The 17,776-nt window shown below is 36.9% G+C and overlaps 1 protein-coding gene across 2 annotated transcripts in view; it reads right to left on the bottom strand.

Moving 5' to 3' along the window:
• The window catches only part of MED23 (mediator complex subunit 23), a 43,945-nt gene that overhangs the window by 2,069 nt on the left and 24,100 nt on the right, over positions 1-17,776 (bottom strand). For both annotated transcript variants that reach the window (XM_027056884.2, XM_027056885.2), the window contains 13 exons: positions 16,643-16,817; positions 15,136-15,299; positions 12,601-12,725; positions 11,360-11,565; positions 11,090-11,270; positions 9,414-9,584; positions 8,761-8,977; positions 6,963-7,199; positions 5,479-5,644; positions 4,588-4,660; positions 3,369-3,583; positions 2,299-2,419; positions 1,422-1,553 (listed from right to left, as the gene is read on the bottom strand). In XM_027056884.2, the coding sequence (XP_026912685.2) occupies positions 1,422-1,553; positions 2,299-2,419; positions 3,369-3,583; positions 4,588-4,660; positions 5,479-5,644; positions 6,963-7,199; positions 8,761-8,977; positions 9,414-9,584; positions 11,090-11,270; positions 11,360-11,565; positions 12,601-12,725; positions 15,136-15,299; positions 16,643-16,817 (2,183 nt within the window). The remainder of the gene's footprint in view (positions 1-1,421; positions 1,554-2,298; positions 2,420-3,368; positions 3,584-4,587; positions 4,661-5,478; positions 5,645-6,962; positions 7,200-8,760; positions 8,978-9,413; positions 9,585-11,089; positions 11,271-11,359; positions 11,566-12,600; positions 12,726-15,135; positions 15,300-16,642; positions 16,818-17,776) is intronic.

The raw sequence follows: 17,776 nt of genomic DNA, 5'->3' as shown, positions 1-17,776 counted from the left end.
CTTTGAATAACTTATATCTGTAACATTTATCAACACAGCTAATTTTTTGGTTTTGATTTATACTTGGAATTGAAACAAAATAACATTATATCTGCTTTTACTTAGGGGCCTCCAACTTTGGTTTTGCCTCAGGTCATGATCTCACGGTTTGTGGGATCAAGCCCCACCATCGGGCTCTGAGCTGACAGCATGGGGCCTACTTGGGATTCTCTCTCTCTCTGTGTCTCTGCCCCTCCCGTGCTCACACCCTCTCTCAAAATAAATAAATAAATAAATAAACTAAAAAAAAAAAATCTACTTTTACTTAGAAATAAAAACATCAAGCAGTTCCATGGCTTTCTTAGCTTCATTCAAATGCTCTTTGATCTTACCAGGAAAAATCAGCCCATTAATAATTTTTCCTTTCTGTATTCCCTGGTGTCCCAAATATACATATTTTTCAGGCCTCAATATAAAGGATATGCTAAATAAAACATTTCTGTATTGGTTCCCACTCAAATCTCCTTGACAATCTTGCTGAGGCATAAAGGAATCAACATCCTCCATACCCCATGTCCCTAGGTCCAAGGAAACAATCCAGTGGACGAGGATTCATGTGTTTATATATCAACTTACCTTCCTTTCCTACCAGAGAAAGAATAATATTAAGGTATGGAGAGGAGTTCACCTGCCTTCACCTACCTGCCCTACCTCCATCCTTCTAAAATAGCCAAGATTCTGTTTCCTACAGATAAGGAAACTCAGTTATGATTCAAGGACATCCTTGCCACTTTCCAGTGACCTTACTAGAAAGTAGCTCTTTATATGTTGACTCAGAACGTGCTTCCCTTTAACTTCACTGGAGTTTGTGTGCCCTTTGAAGTGACACAGAACAAATCTAATGCCTATTCCAAATGGCAATCCTCCAAATAGTGAGAACATGAACAATTCCCTGGGACTTTGACAATTCATGTTAAGTTCCTCCAGTTCCTTCAAATACCCTTTCCGAATTATTCTCGTGATCCCCCTGGCTTCAGTTTTCTAGTCATGCTGCAATATGTCCAATGTCCCCAGAGTGTACCCTAATCACTGTGGGGGAAAAGCAGGACCTCCTTTACTCTTTACACCACACCTCCCTGGTCTTTTCAAAAAGTAGTCATACCATACTGTTTCTTTCTAATGAGACTACTATTAATCAACAACCTCGGTCTTTTTCAGATGCCCTGCTGCAAATATCAAGGAGGGAAAGTTTGAGAAATGATAACATGTATTCACTATTACTTTATACGTGCAGAATAATGTGTTCATATAGCCTAAAAAGGTCTAATAACATCAGCCTTCTCCTCTTAAAAGAAAAAAAGTTAAAAATCTCAAACAAAAGTATATCATCACATAGTCAAGTTGTCGAAACTAAACATCATTAAAAGATAAAGTTAACTTACTTGTTCTTTTACGCTGTCACCAGTAAACATATACTTCATATGATACAGGAAGTCACAGATGGGGTCCATGTAATTTAAGTGGGCGCTACACTGGTCTACATTCAGCAACATGTCATAAAATGCCACACCGATCTATTTAACAAATAATATAAAATTATTTAAATGGGCAAAAATGTTCAGTAATTTAGAATGATGCAGCTGGACTCCATTACAAGACAAACACAGAGGGATAACATGTTTGTTGAAGAATTGTCGCTGATCATACAAACCTCTGTGTGCATGGGATATATATGGTCTGCATTAATAATGGAATCCAGAGCGCTACAAAACTCCCCCCCAATAGGGCTTAAACGTAGTTTCTCTTCGTAACTCAGGAATGTCGCTTAAAATTAAGAGGTAGACAATCTCCTTTGTAGAAACCACTTCTCAGTGTCTGAGATAACCACAGTCTCAGAGATACTTCAGATTGTACCTTCTTAGTTCCATTTGGTGGCTCATACTTTAAGGTTCTATTCCTGTCTCATTTCTTTTCTCTATACTCTTGTAAGACTGACTGACTTCATCCATTTCCATGATTTTAATCAATTCCTCTGCACTACAGTGCAGGCTCTCAAATGCACTTCTCCATCTTAACTTTCTTCTCAAGCTTGATAATGGTTATTTCCCCTATATTTCCAATTCAGTACATCCCGCACCAAACTCATTATAGGCATTCTAAGTTACAGGCACGCTAAATCCTCTAAAATTGCTTTTAGAGCCTATTAAACTAATTTCACTACTAATGGTTACGATATGCAGGTTGGAAAACACTGGGAAATAAACTTACAAAGATCTTTTACGACTTAATCTTATCACAGAAAAGGCAGATTTTTTTTACCTCTATCATACATCGAGTTCTCTCTTGCTGAAATCTTTGTAAAAATGGTCCCACAAGATGATACACATAAAGCAACTGGAATTCAGTTTTCACTATAGGAAGAAGGACCTCAGTGAGAAACCTAAAATTCGAAGATTAAAAATAAAAATTTCCTGTGACTTTAAATCATTTGAATTATTTGAACTTTGTTGATGTAGCCTACCCAAGCATTTGTAAAATTTGTAATATTTTTTAAAGTTTCTCTTTCTAATTAATCTTACATTTCTCACTGGCTATTATTTTCATTTGATTATCAACATAAATTACTTCAGATTTAGGAGTCATTCTCAACAGTACAATTACTGAGTGACAGAGGGGAATTACAGGTACCCCCAGATCCCCTGAGTGCTTTCTGAAAGTTTGCATCATGCTACTTTGCTTTTACAAAAGACCTACATTATTATAGCGATGTGTTTTTTTTTTTTTTTTGTAAAAGCAAAAATTCTCTTTGGTCTTCTTTTGGTTTGCAAAAATAGGTACTAATATAGGTCTTCCATAAAAGCTAAGTGGCGTAACATGAACTTTTAGAAAGAGTGGGATATGCTTCACTTTACGCCATTTTGGCTTATGGAAGGTTTCACAGCAATGTTCTACTTTTGAATAGTAGGAAAAACATGTATCTGAAATAAAAAGAGAATGGCCAATCTAATATAAATGCCATACTCAAGAAATGTGAATTTAAGTAATACCAATTGTATAGTCAAGAAAAAATAATCAGAAAACAGGCTAATATGAGTTATTCAGTTCAAAATACAACTTGTGAGATATATTCTGGAAAAAGCATGTATTTGACGAAGTCTCCTGAAATTGTGATGGAAAACTAGATATCAGATTATTTCTTGCATATACAAATTAATTTTTACAGACAATTCTGAAATTGAAGAGCTTCCTCATTATTTAGAAACTCTATGTAATTAAAATTCACTTTGCAAGTTGTCCTATTGAATGAGATGCGTACCTCATGTGTAAATGAGTTAAAAAACACACAAAACAAAAAAAGCCCAATTTATTTAAGAAATCATAATACCTACTTGGGAATGAGAGAAAGTTGCCCAATGCTGGAATGGTGCCACACAGCATGTGCGAGAGCTAATGTATAGCTGCAGCTCATCTCGGAGTAGGACTGATGACAAGCAGTGAAATCAAAGAGGCGGAATGGATAGCCAACCCACTCTGACTCAGATGTCAAGCTGGGACTGCTGATAACACTCACAATTCGATCATGAAGGACAATCCAATATGGCTCCTTTAAAATGAGAGGAAAGCCTGATGAAAATGATCACTTATCAAGTATTCAATCCCATTTCTAATATTCCACTCCAAAGCCTAACATAATGGAGCATTCTCATTCTTTAAAATTTTTTACTTATCTAGCTTGTGTTTTTGTGTAATGGAGATTTTGAAATCAAAAGTGAGTGGTTTCACAGTAAGTCAAATACAGTTACTAAGAACCTGGGGATAAGTGTCTGTGAGTTAGAGGGCTAGTATCTGATATTAGTGTACGGAAAATTGCCCTTACCAATACCTATTATACAGACAACACTGGTACACATATATAACTCACAGATAAATATAGATATTTTGGAGGTGTGCAAGGAAAAAATGATTGATTCATAGAGGTGCATAATCAAACAAGTTTGGAGAGCAGACTTAGATAATGTCATTGACATCGAAAGATATCACAATAGACAACTGAATAGTGCTAAGTAGACACATGTGAGGTCACAGAAGGGAGACTTCACATGAGGGGAGGTCCAGGAAGGGTTCACTGAAGAAGCAGAACCTAAGCTGGCAAAGAATGAACAGGCTTTAGAGAAGCTGACAGAAGGAAGATGGGCTCTACATAATGTCTCATTCTATAACACATCAGAAGTACCTCAAACATATCTCAACAAGTGTTATTTGCATGAGTGAAAGGCTCTAGATATGTAACATGTTAAGTGGTCAAAAGCAGATCAGAACTAAGGTTGGATAGATAATATAAGAACTAAAGTTGGTCAGACAAAGGATACCGAGACCCATTGGTCAGGCAGATTTTTAGATCTGAAGGAGGCAAACAAAATAGTCACTGTAGGTGTCTGAAGCAATAATGATATGAAAACTTGAAAAATAGGAACCACTTCCTTAATTGCATGACGTCCTTATACAAGGGCATCTTACATGCATCTTTTTTTTTTTTTCCATGCATCTTATTCTTTTGGCTGACAGGGAACAACTGTATTCTGGTACAAATCAAAATGATTAACTCACTGGCAGTGCAGTGATGATGAGTCCAATTGCATTCATCCATGCTGTAATATTCTCTCTTGGCACTAAAGGCTGACTATAAGTGAAGAAAACAGAAGAAAAATATGAAAAAATGTGAAATTACAAAAACACCTTTATACGGTTAATAATGGATCTTATTTTGACAACATATACAAATTGGGGCTAACAACTGATCTACTCCAATAAAACTACAACGGATTTTCATTGAGTAAAAATTTAAATATCCAAAAGCTTTGTTTTTTGGTTGTCTCCTTTAACAGCGGTTGCTGGGATGTTAAGACTATTGCCACTTATTTCCACTTCTCCAATCATTATCCCCCACTTCACACTGATCTTCAAGAAAGGAATCTTGAAAGATTATCTTTAGTGAGATGATAACCTTATTCCTAACTTAAATGTCAAACAGCTACTAAAGAGTAGAGGTTGGGGGGGGGGGCGACTGAGTGGCTCAGTTGGTTAAGCGTCTGACTTTGGCTCAGGTCAAGATCTCGCGGTCTGTGAGTTCGAACCCTGTGTCAGGTTCTGTGCTGACAGCTCGGAGCCCGGAGCCTGCTTCAGATTCTGTGTCTCCCTCTCTCTGCCCTTCCCCCTCTTGTGCTCTGTCTCTCTAGAAAATGGATAAATGTTAAAAAAAAAATTTTGTTTTTAATTAAAAAAAAAATAGTAGACGTGGGAACAAACCCAGGTCTTCTGACCCTGTCCAGGGCTCCCTCAATTATATCTATATCACAAAGACAAAATCTGGGACCAAAAGACAATTACCGTCCCAAGTGCATCAGCCTTGGGACAACAGATTTGTCTAACAGCTCCTAATAAAATATCATTCTCTTTACAAAAAACAATGAATCTTACTGCATGAAACAGGATACACACCTTTTCAGGACGACATTTAGAAGAGCATTTCCAACATCTTCGCCTGAAACGGCCAAGGCCATGAGCTCCACACAAGTAACATGCAGTGCATGGGCAGCTGGGTTGGGAAACTCATTGAATCTCCAGTCGCAGTTTGGGAATGGACCGGGAGATTTGCCAGCCATCGGTGCAGATGATTAAAGCAATAACTGTTTGCTTGTTTTGAAATTAATGGCTCATATTTGTAGAGTGCTTTACAGTTTTCCAATGTTTCACATGTAAACATCTCATTTGATTATCAATTTATGATTATGAGGCCTCAATAAGTGAGCAGAAATTAAGAGGCAAATACCATGAACCAAATACACTAATACGTTTGACATAACTGAAATGTATAATCACAAAGTATAAATAGCTGGTCTTCTATAGGTGTGCTTTTATAACTGTGACATGACAGCCATAGATGCAACCAAAATAGCCCTAGGCTTCATCTACCTATTTCTTTCAACAGTTGTAAGGCAGGTAATAAGAACATTATAATGAGTAATTCTTTTACTTCAGGAAATAAATCTCTTTGTGTAAGAAAATAAATCATGCCCATTTACGTAAAATTGCTCTACCTAGTAAATAGTGACATGGTATACAAACATATTAAACATAGTGTGCTTATAACTTAAAACATGAAATCAAAAAAAGAAATCAAAATATAAGTAAATCAGCTTCTTCATTAAAAAGGAGGGAAAAACAAGTTTTATTGTTATCTATTAATATATTTTAAAAGGATCCAAGGACTTGTTTAAAGCAACAAAATTCTAGGGGTGGGAGGGAGGGGAAAGTGGGTGATGGGCATTGAGGAGGGGACCTGTTGGGAGGAGCACTGGGTGTTGTATGGAAACCAATTTGACAATATATTTCATATTAAAAAAAATAATAAAGTAAAGTAACAAAATTCTATATTCTCCAGTAGCAAACAGATGCATTTACTACAATACATAGTATATTTTTTTGGAGATCAATTTTTTTTCTTTGAAACAAACCTTGTAAGGTCTGTTTTTAAGATTTAAATTTTAATGGAGTGAATTTCTGCCTATTTGGCAGCTAAGTTGATGTTGCTAATTTAAGATGTCAAAACCTTTACAAAAGTCAAAACAAAAATAATCTTAAAAGAATTGAAGCCTTGGCATGTATAAAAATATTACCTTGAGGGGTGCCTGGGTGGCTCAGTCATTAAGCATCCGACTCTTGGTTTTGGCGTGGGTCATGATCTCACAGTTTGTGAGTTTGAGCCCCATGTTGGGCTCTGTGCTGACAGCGGGGTGCCTGCTTGGGATTCTCTCAGTCCCTCTCTCTCTGCCCCTCTCCAGCTCGTGCTGTCTATGTCTCTCTCAAAATGAATAAATAAACTTAAAAAAATATATATTACCTTGAGAAGGTAGTATGTGTCCTCACAAATCAACATATAGTTATTTCTGAAAGGTCTGGAAAAATCACAATGAAAAGGATATTATCTACTAGTCTGCCAATCAATCTGCAATAGTAGGAGTCATCAGGGATCCAAGGATTTTCTTCTCGTGCATTCATGCCACACTTCAGGTACGTGTCACTTAGACACCAGCCTTGGGGTCGATTATCCTTGAGTGAGCCAATGATGGCATGCACAAGTTTTCGCTTGAGATGTGGACGGTCTCTCAGGTGCATTTCATAATAGTGCAGAGTATTATACAAATAAGTCACTGGCCGATCTGCCAAGAAGAAAACAATCATCATGAAGTTTATCCAGTTACCAACAACTGTGAAAAACTAACCCTCTGTGTTCAAGATTACCAAAAGATAGCTCAGAAGCCAATGAAACTATTTCACATGCTGGGAAGTTGCGTACGATGAATATTTTTATTTCAAAACAAGGCAGAAGGCTTCGAATAATATATACATGGTATGTAAATGAATAACTGCTGTGGCGCTGTTGATACTAGCAAAAAGATCAGAAGAGCCTCAATGGTCAAAAACAGGGTAAATCATGGCATGTATGGATTAATGGGCTTTTTATGCACTGATAAAAATAATCCATCCTAACACACTATACAGGTATTAAAACAAGGTGCAGAACAATGTGTGTATTATATATTATTTGTGGGGGAAAAAAAAAAACAACCCTAACTACACAATAGCTAAGGAAGGAAGCACAAGGAACTGGTAACAGTCGTTGCCCACAGAGAAAGAAACTGGCTAGCTGGAGATCAGGGATGGGACTAACTATTCTTCCCTGCATACCCTTCTCTACCATGTGCACGTTACCTAATCCAAAAAAACAAAAACAAAAACAAAATGTTTTTACAGGAATGCTCACTTGAACTTAATACTTACTCTGTAATGCTAACATGCAATTCAGGCTTCTGGTTAGGAGGAAAACATCTTAGATAAAGGACTAAGAAGAACTGCCCCCCACCCCGCCACCCCAGAGAAATATACTTTGTTCCCACAGCGGCTGCTCTAGGACTTTCATGCTCCTGTCACTGACTCCACCATTCTCTAGTCCCATGGTTTCAAACTTTGTAGTTCTCTTCTTTTCTTTCTATATTCTCCCTACAAGCAGCAATCAAGGCCTGTTCCTTCTTCCTGGACTATCTGTCCCTTCTTTCGCATTCCCAGTGCCATCACAGTTGTTTAGATACTAATCTTACACCTGAAATTTTTTGACGTTAAGTTTTTGAAATGGCTTCCTCCTTCCAAAACATGCTACTGACTACAACTAGATTTAACTTTCTAAAATAATGCTCTCTATGCCATGACCTTACTCAATAGCATCTAGTTGACTCTTGATTATCTGCATGTTATAAAATCAAAACTTCTGAGCCTGGCACTTAAAGGTGATCTACATTGTCGGGTACAATGTTTAAATTCTCAAGTTAGCCAATGAGGACACTGTTGTTAAAATGCTGTGATTTTTCCAAAAGATTCCTTCTGCCTAGAATGTTCTCTTCCTCCTGTTTAGATAAATCACATACATCACAGCTCAAATCCTATCATCCAGGAAGCCTGCCAAGACCCTTTAGTTCACAGTAACATCAGTCTGCTCTGAACTCATAACGCTTCTCTTTCTCTACACATTTGGCAATTAATCACACACTATGTAAAAGGGGGCCTCTCCTGCATATCACTTTTATTTCTGCTATTTAGTACATCTGCTATGACCTACCTATTCATATTTTTATGTCACCTACTTTATACTTCATGGCATCACTATATAGCACTTACTCCCAAAACATTTTTATTGAAAAACAATTAAAATTTGAAAAAGCTCACCATGAAATTTATATAAGCCACCAAGGTGATCTAGTAGAGTCTCCAGTGACTTGGAAACTGGAAGCAGCTCTAAAAACCTGTGGATTACTATATCAAATACTGGGAGAAATCGAAGACACACATTTCCAAAATAGATGGGGAGGTAGGGAGACTGAATCTGCACAGGAGGGTCGACCTGCTCCGCGAGGCCCTCAAAATACAGTTTCTCGGGGTACTTCTGTGGAAGTGAGAAAAGGGGAAATGTTTAGGACATCTTTTTTTAAATTCTCTTAAAAAATAGAGCTAAATAAACTTGTCATTTTTAAAAGAATATGAAAACATATTTGTTTTGCAGTGCAATGAAATCTAGAGTCCTTCACTTGACAAAAATCTCTATTATCCCAAAGGTATATCGAAAAAGATTTATGTATAGAAAATTTGTGATAACCCTTTCATTTTGTATGTAAGTACTCACATCTACTAAAATTGCAGTTTCAATATATTCTTAATGGTAGAGATATTCTAGAACCTCGAGGAAGTTTAGAGAGCTAATTTACTTCTGTACAGATTAGAGAGAAAACAGTGGAACCACAGAGAAAACAGCCAAATCAATTAGCCAAATACCTAAGTCTGGCTTAAGAAGGAGTCACAGAAGCACTGATTTGAATGAGTACCTTGTGATAATTCATGTGCTTGGTGTGCCAGTCGTTTTGTAGCCAGTGCTCTGGAGAATTTTCCTTCACGAAGTCACTCACTCGATTTCTAAAATCATTTGGTTTGAGTAACAGCAACTGAATTATGAAATAACAAACCTGGGCTTCATTTCCTTCATGACTACGCATGGCCTTTGGAGAAAAACAGAAAAATGATATTAAAATGTCTGACCTGTGCAAAAGCATGGCCCCTCCACTAGATAGTCTAAATTGGAATACAGTAATACCTCACTATCATTACAGTTTCAATATATGTGGAGTCTACCCCTAGCCAACTGTTCAGAATTCCCTAAGCATATTTAACTTTCTTACTCATTTTTGGTTCTCACCATTCCTTCTGTCTAAAGTATCACTCTTTTTTCTTTTGTTGAAATTTAACCCATTTTTCAAGATATATCACCTGGGTAGATGTGCTCTCATTACTGCCTGGCGATATTTTCCTCACTCACACCTCTATCTGATCCTTCTATCTTATTGATTTATAGACTTAGCTTACTTCCCCTACTATATCATAACCATATTTATGTTCTGCAGCTAAGAGGTTAATGTTAACCAACTAAGCCACCCCAATATCAACACTACAGTATTTTTTTTAATGTTTATTTATTTTTGAGAGAGGGAGGGAGGGAGGGAGGGAGGGAGAGAGAGAGAGAGAGAGAGAGAGAGAGAGAAAGATTGAGGGACAGGCAGAGAGAGATGGAGACACAGAATCCGAAGCAGGCTCTAAGCTCTGAGCTGTCAGCACAGAGCCCGACGTGGGGCTTAAACTCATGAAGCATGAGATCATGACCTGAGCCGAAGTCAGACACTTAACCAACTGAGCCACCCAGGTGACCCAACACTACAGTGTTAAAAAAAAAATAAGTATTTTCCGGCCTTGTTCAGTGTCTTCTCTTAAAATCTTGCCGAAATAGGGGTGCCTGCGTGGCTTAGTCAATTAAACATCCAACTTCAGCTCAGCTCATGATCTCACGGTTCGTGAGTTTGAGTCCCGCATAGGGCTCTGTGCTGACAGCTCAGAGCCTGGAGCCTGCTTCGGATTCTGTGTCTCCCTCTCCCTCTGCCCCTTCCCTGCTCACGCCCTGTCTCTCTCTCTCAAAAATAAATAAATAAATGTTAAAAAAATTTTTTAAAAGTTGTTTGCTGAAATAGACATCAAAGTTGAGAAAAAAATAATTTGAGGAATATTGGGTGGCTATGAGAAACATTCAGTTCTGACTGTGGCCACCAAAGTGTACAGAAATGATTATTAACACTCTGCAAAGAAATATGATGGCTTTTTACCACTCCTGCCTCTAGTGGGAGCCTTTGGGAATCAACTCAGGGTTTAACTAACTGTTTATACTTTCACAGCATCACAAGATCAGGACCATGTCTATCTTACTTACTTCTATACTTTCTGTGCATCAAACATCGCAGATATTCGATACATGCTTACTGAATGAATGAATGAATAAATACACTGGGAAATCTCTAGTTCCTTAGGGAATTGATAGTAATACTTGATTATAGTATAATTTCATTAAATCCTTAGAAGCAATATAGTTAGATCAGCACAAGGTCTATCAGTCACACACACTGATCCAAAACAGAATGAGGCGGCTTAGAAACTTATTCCTAAGTGAGCATATTCTTACCAGGCAGAGAATTAATCTGTCCAATGTAACAATGTTGTACTTCCATACCATGTCATTAAGAATTTCAATGCATTTGTTGAGTTGCTGACCCCCAGCTGATGTAGAGAACTCATATACTAGGAAATCTGCAAATGTTCTCACATGGGCAACCAAGGCCCTGGCTCCAATTCTTTCTAATACTCTGGAAATCAGAGAGTAAAAAATAAGTTATATTGCTGTATGGTAATAATGGATTGTCAAATGGAATGCAGATCTAGGTTTTTGGCTTACCTATAGCCAATCTGATTTATATGATCTGTTTCCAAGAGCATTTTCCAGAGAAGACAAAGGAAGAGAGGAGGAGAGCCTTGCATAGAAAAGTGGGTAATGATGTCATTTTCATTGGTCATTGACTTCCACTTCCTATACTCCTCTTCCACATTTTTTTTCAGATTAAAACGGCTTTCCTGAGGTACGTTATTTTGTTTGAAGAATGCCTAAAAGGAAGATGAGAAGTTTACTTCATGGGTTATACTAGAAAGAACACTGGCTACAGAGTTAAGAAGCCAGTTCTAGGCTTGATTATGACACTAATAAACTCTAGGCAACCTCAAGCAACTTAGTAATCAAGCCTTGAATTTCTATAATGGGAAAATACACAGGCTTAATTTGGTATCTCTAAGATTCCCTTTCTAGATTTCCTAAACAGAAATTCCAAGCAAGCCTGAATTCAAAGGTTCTTCAATCATCTGTCGATACTTGTGTTCACCATTAAAAAGAAAAAAAAAAAAAAAAGAAATTTATGTATCCTTTGGTTACATATTTTAGCATCTCTGTAAGGAAAATCTATTACACAGCCAAATGGGTCTCAGACCATCAGTATTGACACCATCTGGGACCTGTAAGAAATGCAGTCTTGGACCCCATTCCAGACCTACTGAATTGGAAGTTCTGCACCTAGGGCCCAGCAGTCTGTATCCGAACAAGCGCTCTAGGTGATCCTGGTAAAGTTGAGAACTACTGCTTTAGCCCTATTAGAAGTTATAGAAAGCAGATGTTCATTATGCTTAAACTTTTCTTTGCAAAGTAGAGGACAGATGAAGTTTTCTTTTCTCCATATTATAAAAGCCAAGCTTATAGTTTTTCTCTCTGTGTGATTAAGAAAAAATTCAGTCAAGTGCACCGATGTGTATTCTGTGCAGCTCCATTAACTTGTATTTCTCCCCATTTCAGTTCTAAGAGAAAGAATTTTTTAGGTAACGTGTTAATTCTCACAAGATTCTAAAACTGTTAATAATATGAGATCATAATTAAATCTTTAGGAATACATACAGTCCTAGAGTACGACAAGGAACAAGTCAAGACACTTGGAATAGCAAAGATTTTTTGAAAAAGAAATAAAAGCTAATTTCCTTTGGATATCACTAAAACAAAGTCTCTAGTATAACACTAAATGGGAAAGAATGACTTTATATATATTAAATGGAAGAATGATTTTTACATATTCAACATGTAATTCAAGACCAGATTACCTGTAGTGGGCCTGGAAAACAGCTAAGAGTGTGTGATGCCCAGTTATGAGGAGTAAAACTCATGATGGTCTGAAGTATATCTTTACACCAAGTTCCCTGAATTGAATCGGAGCCTGTAAAAAAATCTAAACATAAACAAAAAATGTAATCCAGATATAAATGATCATACCCACAATTCTTAAATATCACAGAGAAAGCAACAAACAATTATGCACACCCAAGGGATTTCACTGCAGTACGCTCACTGCTTAACTAGTTATATTCAGCTTAGGACCCAAGTTTTTTTAGTCTATGTGAGTGATTTGAATGATCGCATTAGTAAGTGGAAAGAAGACAAAAGACATTGCAATCTAATTTTTTGTAAGGTTACAGAGCACCAATGGTACAACAGTGATACAGGCCCACCACAAATGCTCATGTAGTTGACTCTGACAATAAGGAGTCAGCACTTCACTGAGCCAAGGAAATATAATTATAAAAGCAGCTATCTTTTCTAGTGGTTGAAACAGCTATAGACTACAGCTCTCTAAATCAAGAAGGTTAATTTATATAAAATAAGATAGTTCACACAGATGTTATTTCAGGCTGCTAAACCCAGTGACTATTTCTTTAAAACAGCAGTTCTCCAAGTGTGGTCTGTGGAGTCCGTGGGTCGCCAATATCCTTTCACGGATTTGATGAGGTAAAAACTACTAAAATAATTATAATAAGACAGCATGGACCTTTTTACTGTGTTAACATGTGCACCAGTAGTGCAAAGGTAACGATAGGGAAAACTGCTGGCCCGCAGAACAAATCAAACTGTGGCACCAAACTATACTAACAGCCATTGTAATCTTTACTATGCTCTTGGCTGGGGGTCGCGGGTGGGGAGAAGGAGCCAGTTTTACTTAAGAATATCCTTGAAGCAGTGAAAAAGACTGTATCTCAGCCCTTAAGTACATCTCATTTTAATATTCTGTGTGATAAAAACGGAGGTATGAATAGTGTTCTAGCTACCATTATACATCAAAGTATGATGGGTATCTTAAGGAAAAGTACTTGTGCAATTGTTTGAATACTGAGTGAAATTAGCTCTTTTTTTTAAAAATGGAATTCCATTTTTACTTAAAAGAACATCTGACAGAAAACTACAGTCATTCAGACTTGGGCACTAAGCACACATTTTCTTGAAAATTAACAAAGGGAGCCTGTTACTTCAAGGAAAACAAATGACCACATCTTTTGCCAGTGATAAAATTTGACACTTCAAGTGAAAAATCAAAATTTTGGAAAACTTGTATCTACTACTATAAACCTAATAGTTTTATAAAACTTAAAGATTTTCCTAAAGAAATTTGTAGTGATATAAACAAATGTAATTTTATGATACTGTATAATGAAGTGTGCGAACACTTATAAGATTTATATAATTCACTGAACCAATGTCTTCCAAAACACTAATTCATGAAGTTACAAAATATGGATTAAAAAAATCCATTAAATGTGCAAAACAGACCAATGGGTTATAATGTAATAGAGTAAAAAAAGTTCACTGATAGAATTTTGGATTGCATTCTACATTGCACCGAACATTTAAGAAACAATCACTTGTCCAATTTTGTGTGACATCAAAGAGTATTCACAATTATCGGAAAGGCTATTAAAATACTCCTCTCCTTTCCAACCTGTTACCTGGGTGAGGCCATATTTTCTTCATTTCTAAAATAACATATTGCAATAGATGAAATGCAGAAGTAAATATGAGAATCTAGCAAAGCTTTCTTTACATCAGATATTAAAGAGAGATGTAAAAAATGTGAAAAAATGGCACCTCTTCTCACTAAAGTTTTGTTTTGGAGAATATATAGTTTATTTTTCATAAAAAATATGAGAATGTTAATATATGTTTACTATTTTTAAAGGGAATCAAACAAATACTAAAAAAGCAACTATCTTAATATCTATAAGGTAAATATTGATAAAATAATAAATGCTGATAAAATCCATATAAATAGAAAATCTTTGGGAATTTGTATGTTTTTAAGAATGTTAAGTGGTCCTGGGGTGCCTGGATGGCTCAGTCAGTTGAACATTCCACCTTCGCTCTGGTCATGATCTCATAGTCCATGAGTTCAAGCTCTGCCCCAGGCTCTGTGCTGACAGCTCAGAGTCTGGAGGCTGCTTCAGATTGTGTGTCTCCCTCTCTCTCTGCCCCTCCTCCCCCTTCCCCACTCACGCTCTGTCTCCCTCTCTCTCTGAAAAAATAAACATTAAAAAAATTTACAAATGTTAAGTGGTCCTGAGACCAAAAAGGTCAAGAACCACTACTTAAAAATGATGTAAAATGGCTGGAAACTGAAGCTCAACCTAGCTAAAAAATGATAGTACACAAAAGAACCTACATTAATGATTGAAATGGTGAAGGTATTAAAACAACTTTTTTTTTAAACATATGAAAAGGGTCTTTTCGCGATGCTTCTTTAATAATCACTAAGGACACAGCACGCTCTAATTCATTTGTTTTCCCTATTGATGGTCGCACATTCACTGTACCTGTTACATGAGTTGCTCTAGCTAAGGTCAATATCAAGGCTCGGTTCAGCTCCTCAGATTCCGCGGACAGCACCGTTTTGGGATCACTCAGGAAGCGTGTGAACTGTGGCTGTACCTCCGAACTACCTAATGCTGTTATAAGCCTAAGTGCGGTACTCTCAACACTAAAAGGTGAGAGAACAAAAAGAAATGTGAAAAAGTTAAGTGGCATATAAAATTTCAGAATTATAGAATTGAATCTAGTTCTAGGTTAATTACAATTGAAAAATATGGAAACTTTGAATTCCTCTTCTTTGATTAAAAAAAAAACAAACCTTCCTCCTTTGAGTAAGAAGGAACTTTGTCTTAAAAACCTGAGATACCAAATGTTATAGCAAATACCATCTGACATTTTTTACATATTTGAAAAAGATAGCCTGCAGCTTATAGGACCAAACAATTTCACCTGGATATATAGGATTTCAAAAATTACATTTTTTAGGGGTGTGTGGGTGGCTCAGTCGCTTAAGCATCCAACTCTTGATTTCCGCTCAGGTCACGATCTCACAGTTTGTGGGTTCAAGCTCCACGTTGGGCCCTGTACTGTATGGAGCCCATTTGGGATTCTTTCTCCCTCTCTCTCTGCCCCTCCCCTGCTTGTACTCTCTATGTCTCTCAAAATAAATAAACGTTAAAGTAGACTCTTATTTAAAAAAATTTTATTTTATTTTATTAATGTTTATTCATTCAGAGAACGCACACGCACAAAGGCATGGGAGGGGCAGAGAGACAGGGGGACAAAGGATCTAAAGCAGGGTGGGTGCTGACAGCAGAGTGGCCAATGCAGGGCTGGAACTCACAAACTGAACGATGATCATGACCTGAGCTGAAGTTGGACGCTCAACCAACCATTCTAAAGGGCTAAATTAGAACCCAGGTGCCCCTTAAAAAAATTTTATATTTTTAAATCTCAAATATATTTTCACTTAAAACAAAATCAAAGTGACATGATAATTTAGCCATAATCTAAAGTATATTTAAATCCAATATTCTAAATATTTTTAATGTTTAATTTTTGAGAGAGAGAGAGAGAGAGGGAGGGAGGGAGGGAGGGGTAGAGAGGGAGACAAAGAACTCAAGCAGGCTCCAGGCTCTGGGCCATCAGCACAGAGTCCAGTGCGGGGCTCCAACCCACGAACTGTGAGATCATGACATGAGCCCAAGTCTGACGCTTAACCGACTGAGCCACCCAAGCGCCCCTAAATCCAATATTCTAAAGGGCTAAATTAGAACATATCATCAAAGACCTTGAAAGTACTTTTTCTCAGTCCAAAGATCACTAGGCAAGGACTCAACTATCTTAATAACTTTCTATTTAAAAGCTGTACTCTACTTCTATATTGGAAATAAGATGCTCTAGAAGAAGAGTTTTATGACAAATGAATACAAATACTATTAAGGATTAAGTTCCCATCTCCAACAAAGTTTCTAATAAATCTTAAGGGAAGACAGTCATCAAAGAACTCACCAGAGATGGAGCTGGTTCTGGTTTGTTTGTGCAACTGCAGCTAAAGTATGAAGATGGCTCAGGAGCTGCACTCGGTAATGAGGCTGAATGTGGTGCATCCGGTAGCTGAACATCTCGAGAAGTGTGTGCAAGATCCCCCAGGCATGTGACTTGAAAACAGTTGGCAAAAGTTGACCTTGAGGAATAAGACAATTTAAGGCACCAATTATAAAAGTTATGAATTAAAAACATTTCAAGAGTCACATGGAGTAAAATCTACATAAAGATTTGATCATGAACGGACACACACACACACACACACACACACACACACATACACACACACCACACACACTTTCCAAATTTTCTCCATAATTTCTCCTTTAATGGTAACGAAAAAAGTCCAGATCCTAATTATAATACCAAGTTTGCCCTTTTTTTCCCCTTGGAATTTGACAAATGAGACTCAAGTTCATCTAGAAAAATAAGAGACAATAAATGAAAAAAAAAAAATTACCCTTCCTCACTTCTCAGTTCTTTCAAATTACTTTTATAAAGTTAATGTTTCCAGTCTTTTGAAGCATGAGGATCACTTTTTAATATACAGATTGCATTACACCCACCCCTATTCCCTCCTCTCTCCCCAAAAAGTTTTATTGAACCCTTGATTATCTGGGAAGAAGAGTAATTATGGTTAAAACTAAAATTACACCATATTAGTGAAAAGTTACAATTACCATGAATCAGAAAAAAACTTCTATATTACAAAGTATATATTATTTAGAACTATGTAACAACTAATAAACATTACAAGCTGTCTTCTAAAATGCAGGAAAACTCCTTTCCTATTGCCAGACTTAGCCCCAGGGGCAAACTAGCAAAAGAAGCGTATGAGACCACAGATTCTTGCATGAGTACAGGGACCATGTCTGTTTAGCTCATTGTATCCCAAGCACTTAACGTAATACCCGTTTCTTATCATAACTTTACTTAAAAATGCAGCTTACTCTCCTGATTCTCACACTTCCTACCCCCCTTTTTTGCTTTATTTTTCTCCATAAGACATATCATCTGACATATTCTATACTTCATTTATTTACTTGTCTCCCTCATTAGCAGGTAATCTCTATGATGGCAGTGACATCTTTACGCTGT

This window comes from Acinonyx jubatus, chromosome B2 (assembly GCF_027475565.1).
Source record: "Acinonyx jubatus isolate Ajub_Pintada_27869175 chromosome B2, VMU_Ajub_asm_v1.0, whole genome shotgun sequence".
Taxonomy (NCBI): Eukaryota; Metazoa; Chordata; class Mammalia; order Carnivora; family Felidae; genus Acinonyx; species Acinonyx jubatus.
Note: the sequence above shows the minus strand (reverse complement) of the source record. Positions and strands in the feature narration are given on the sequence as shown.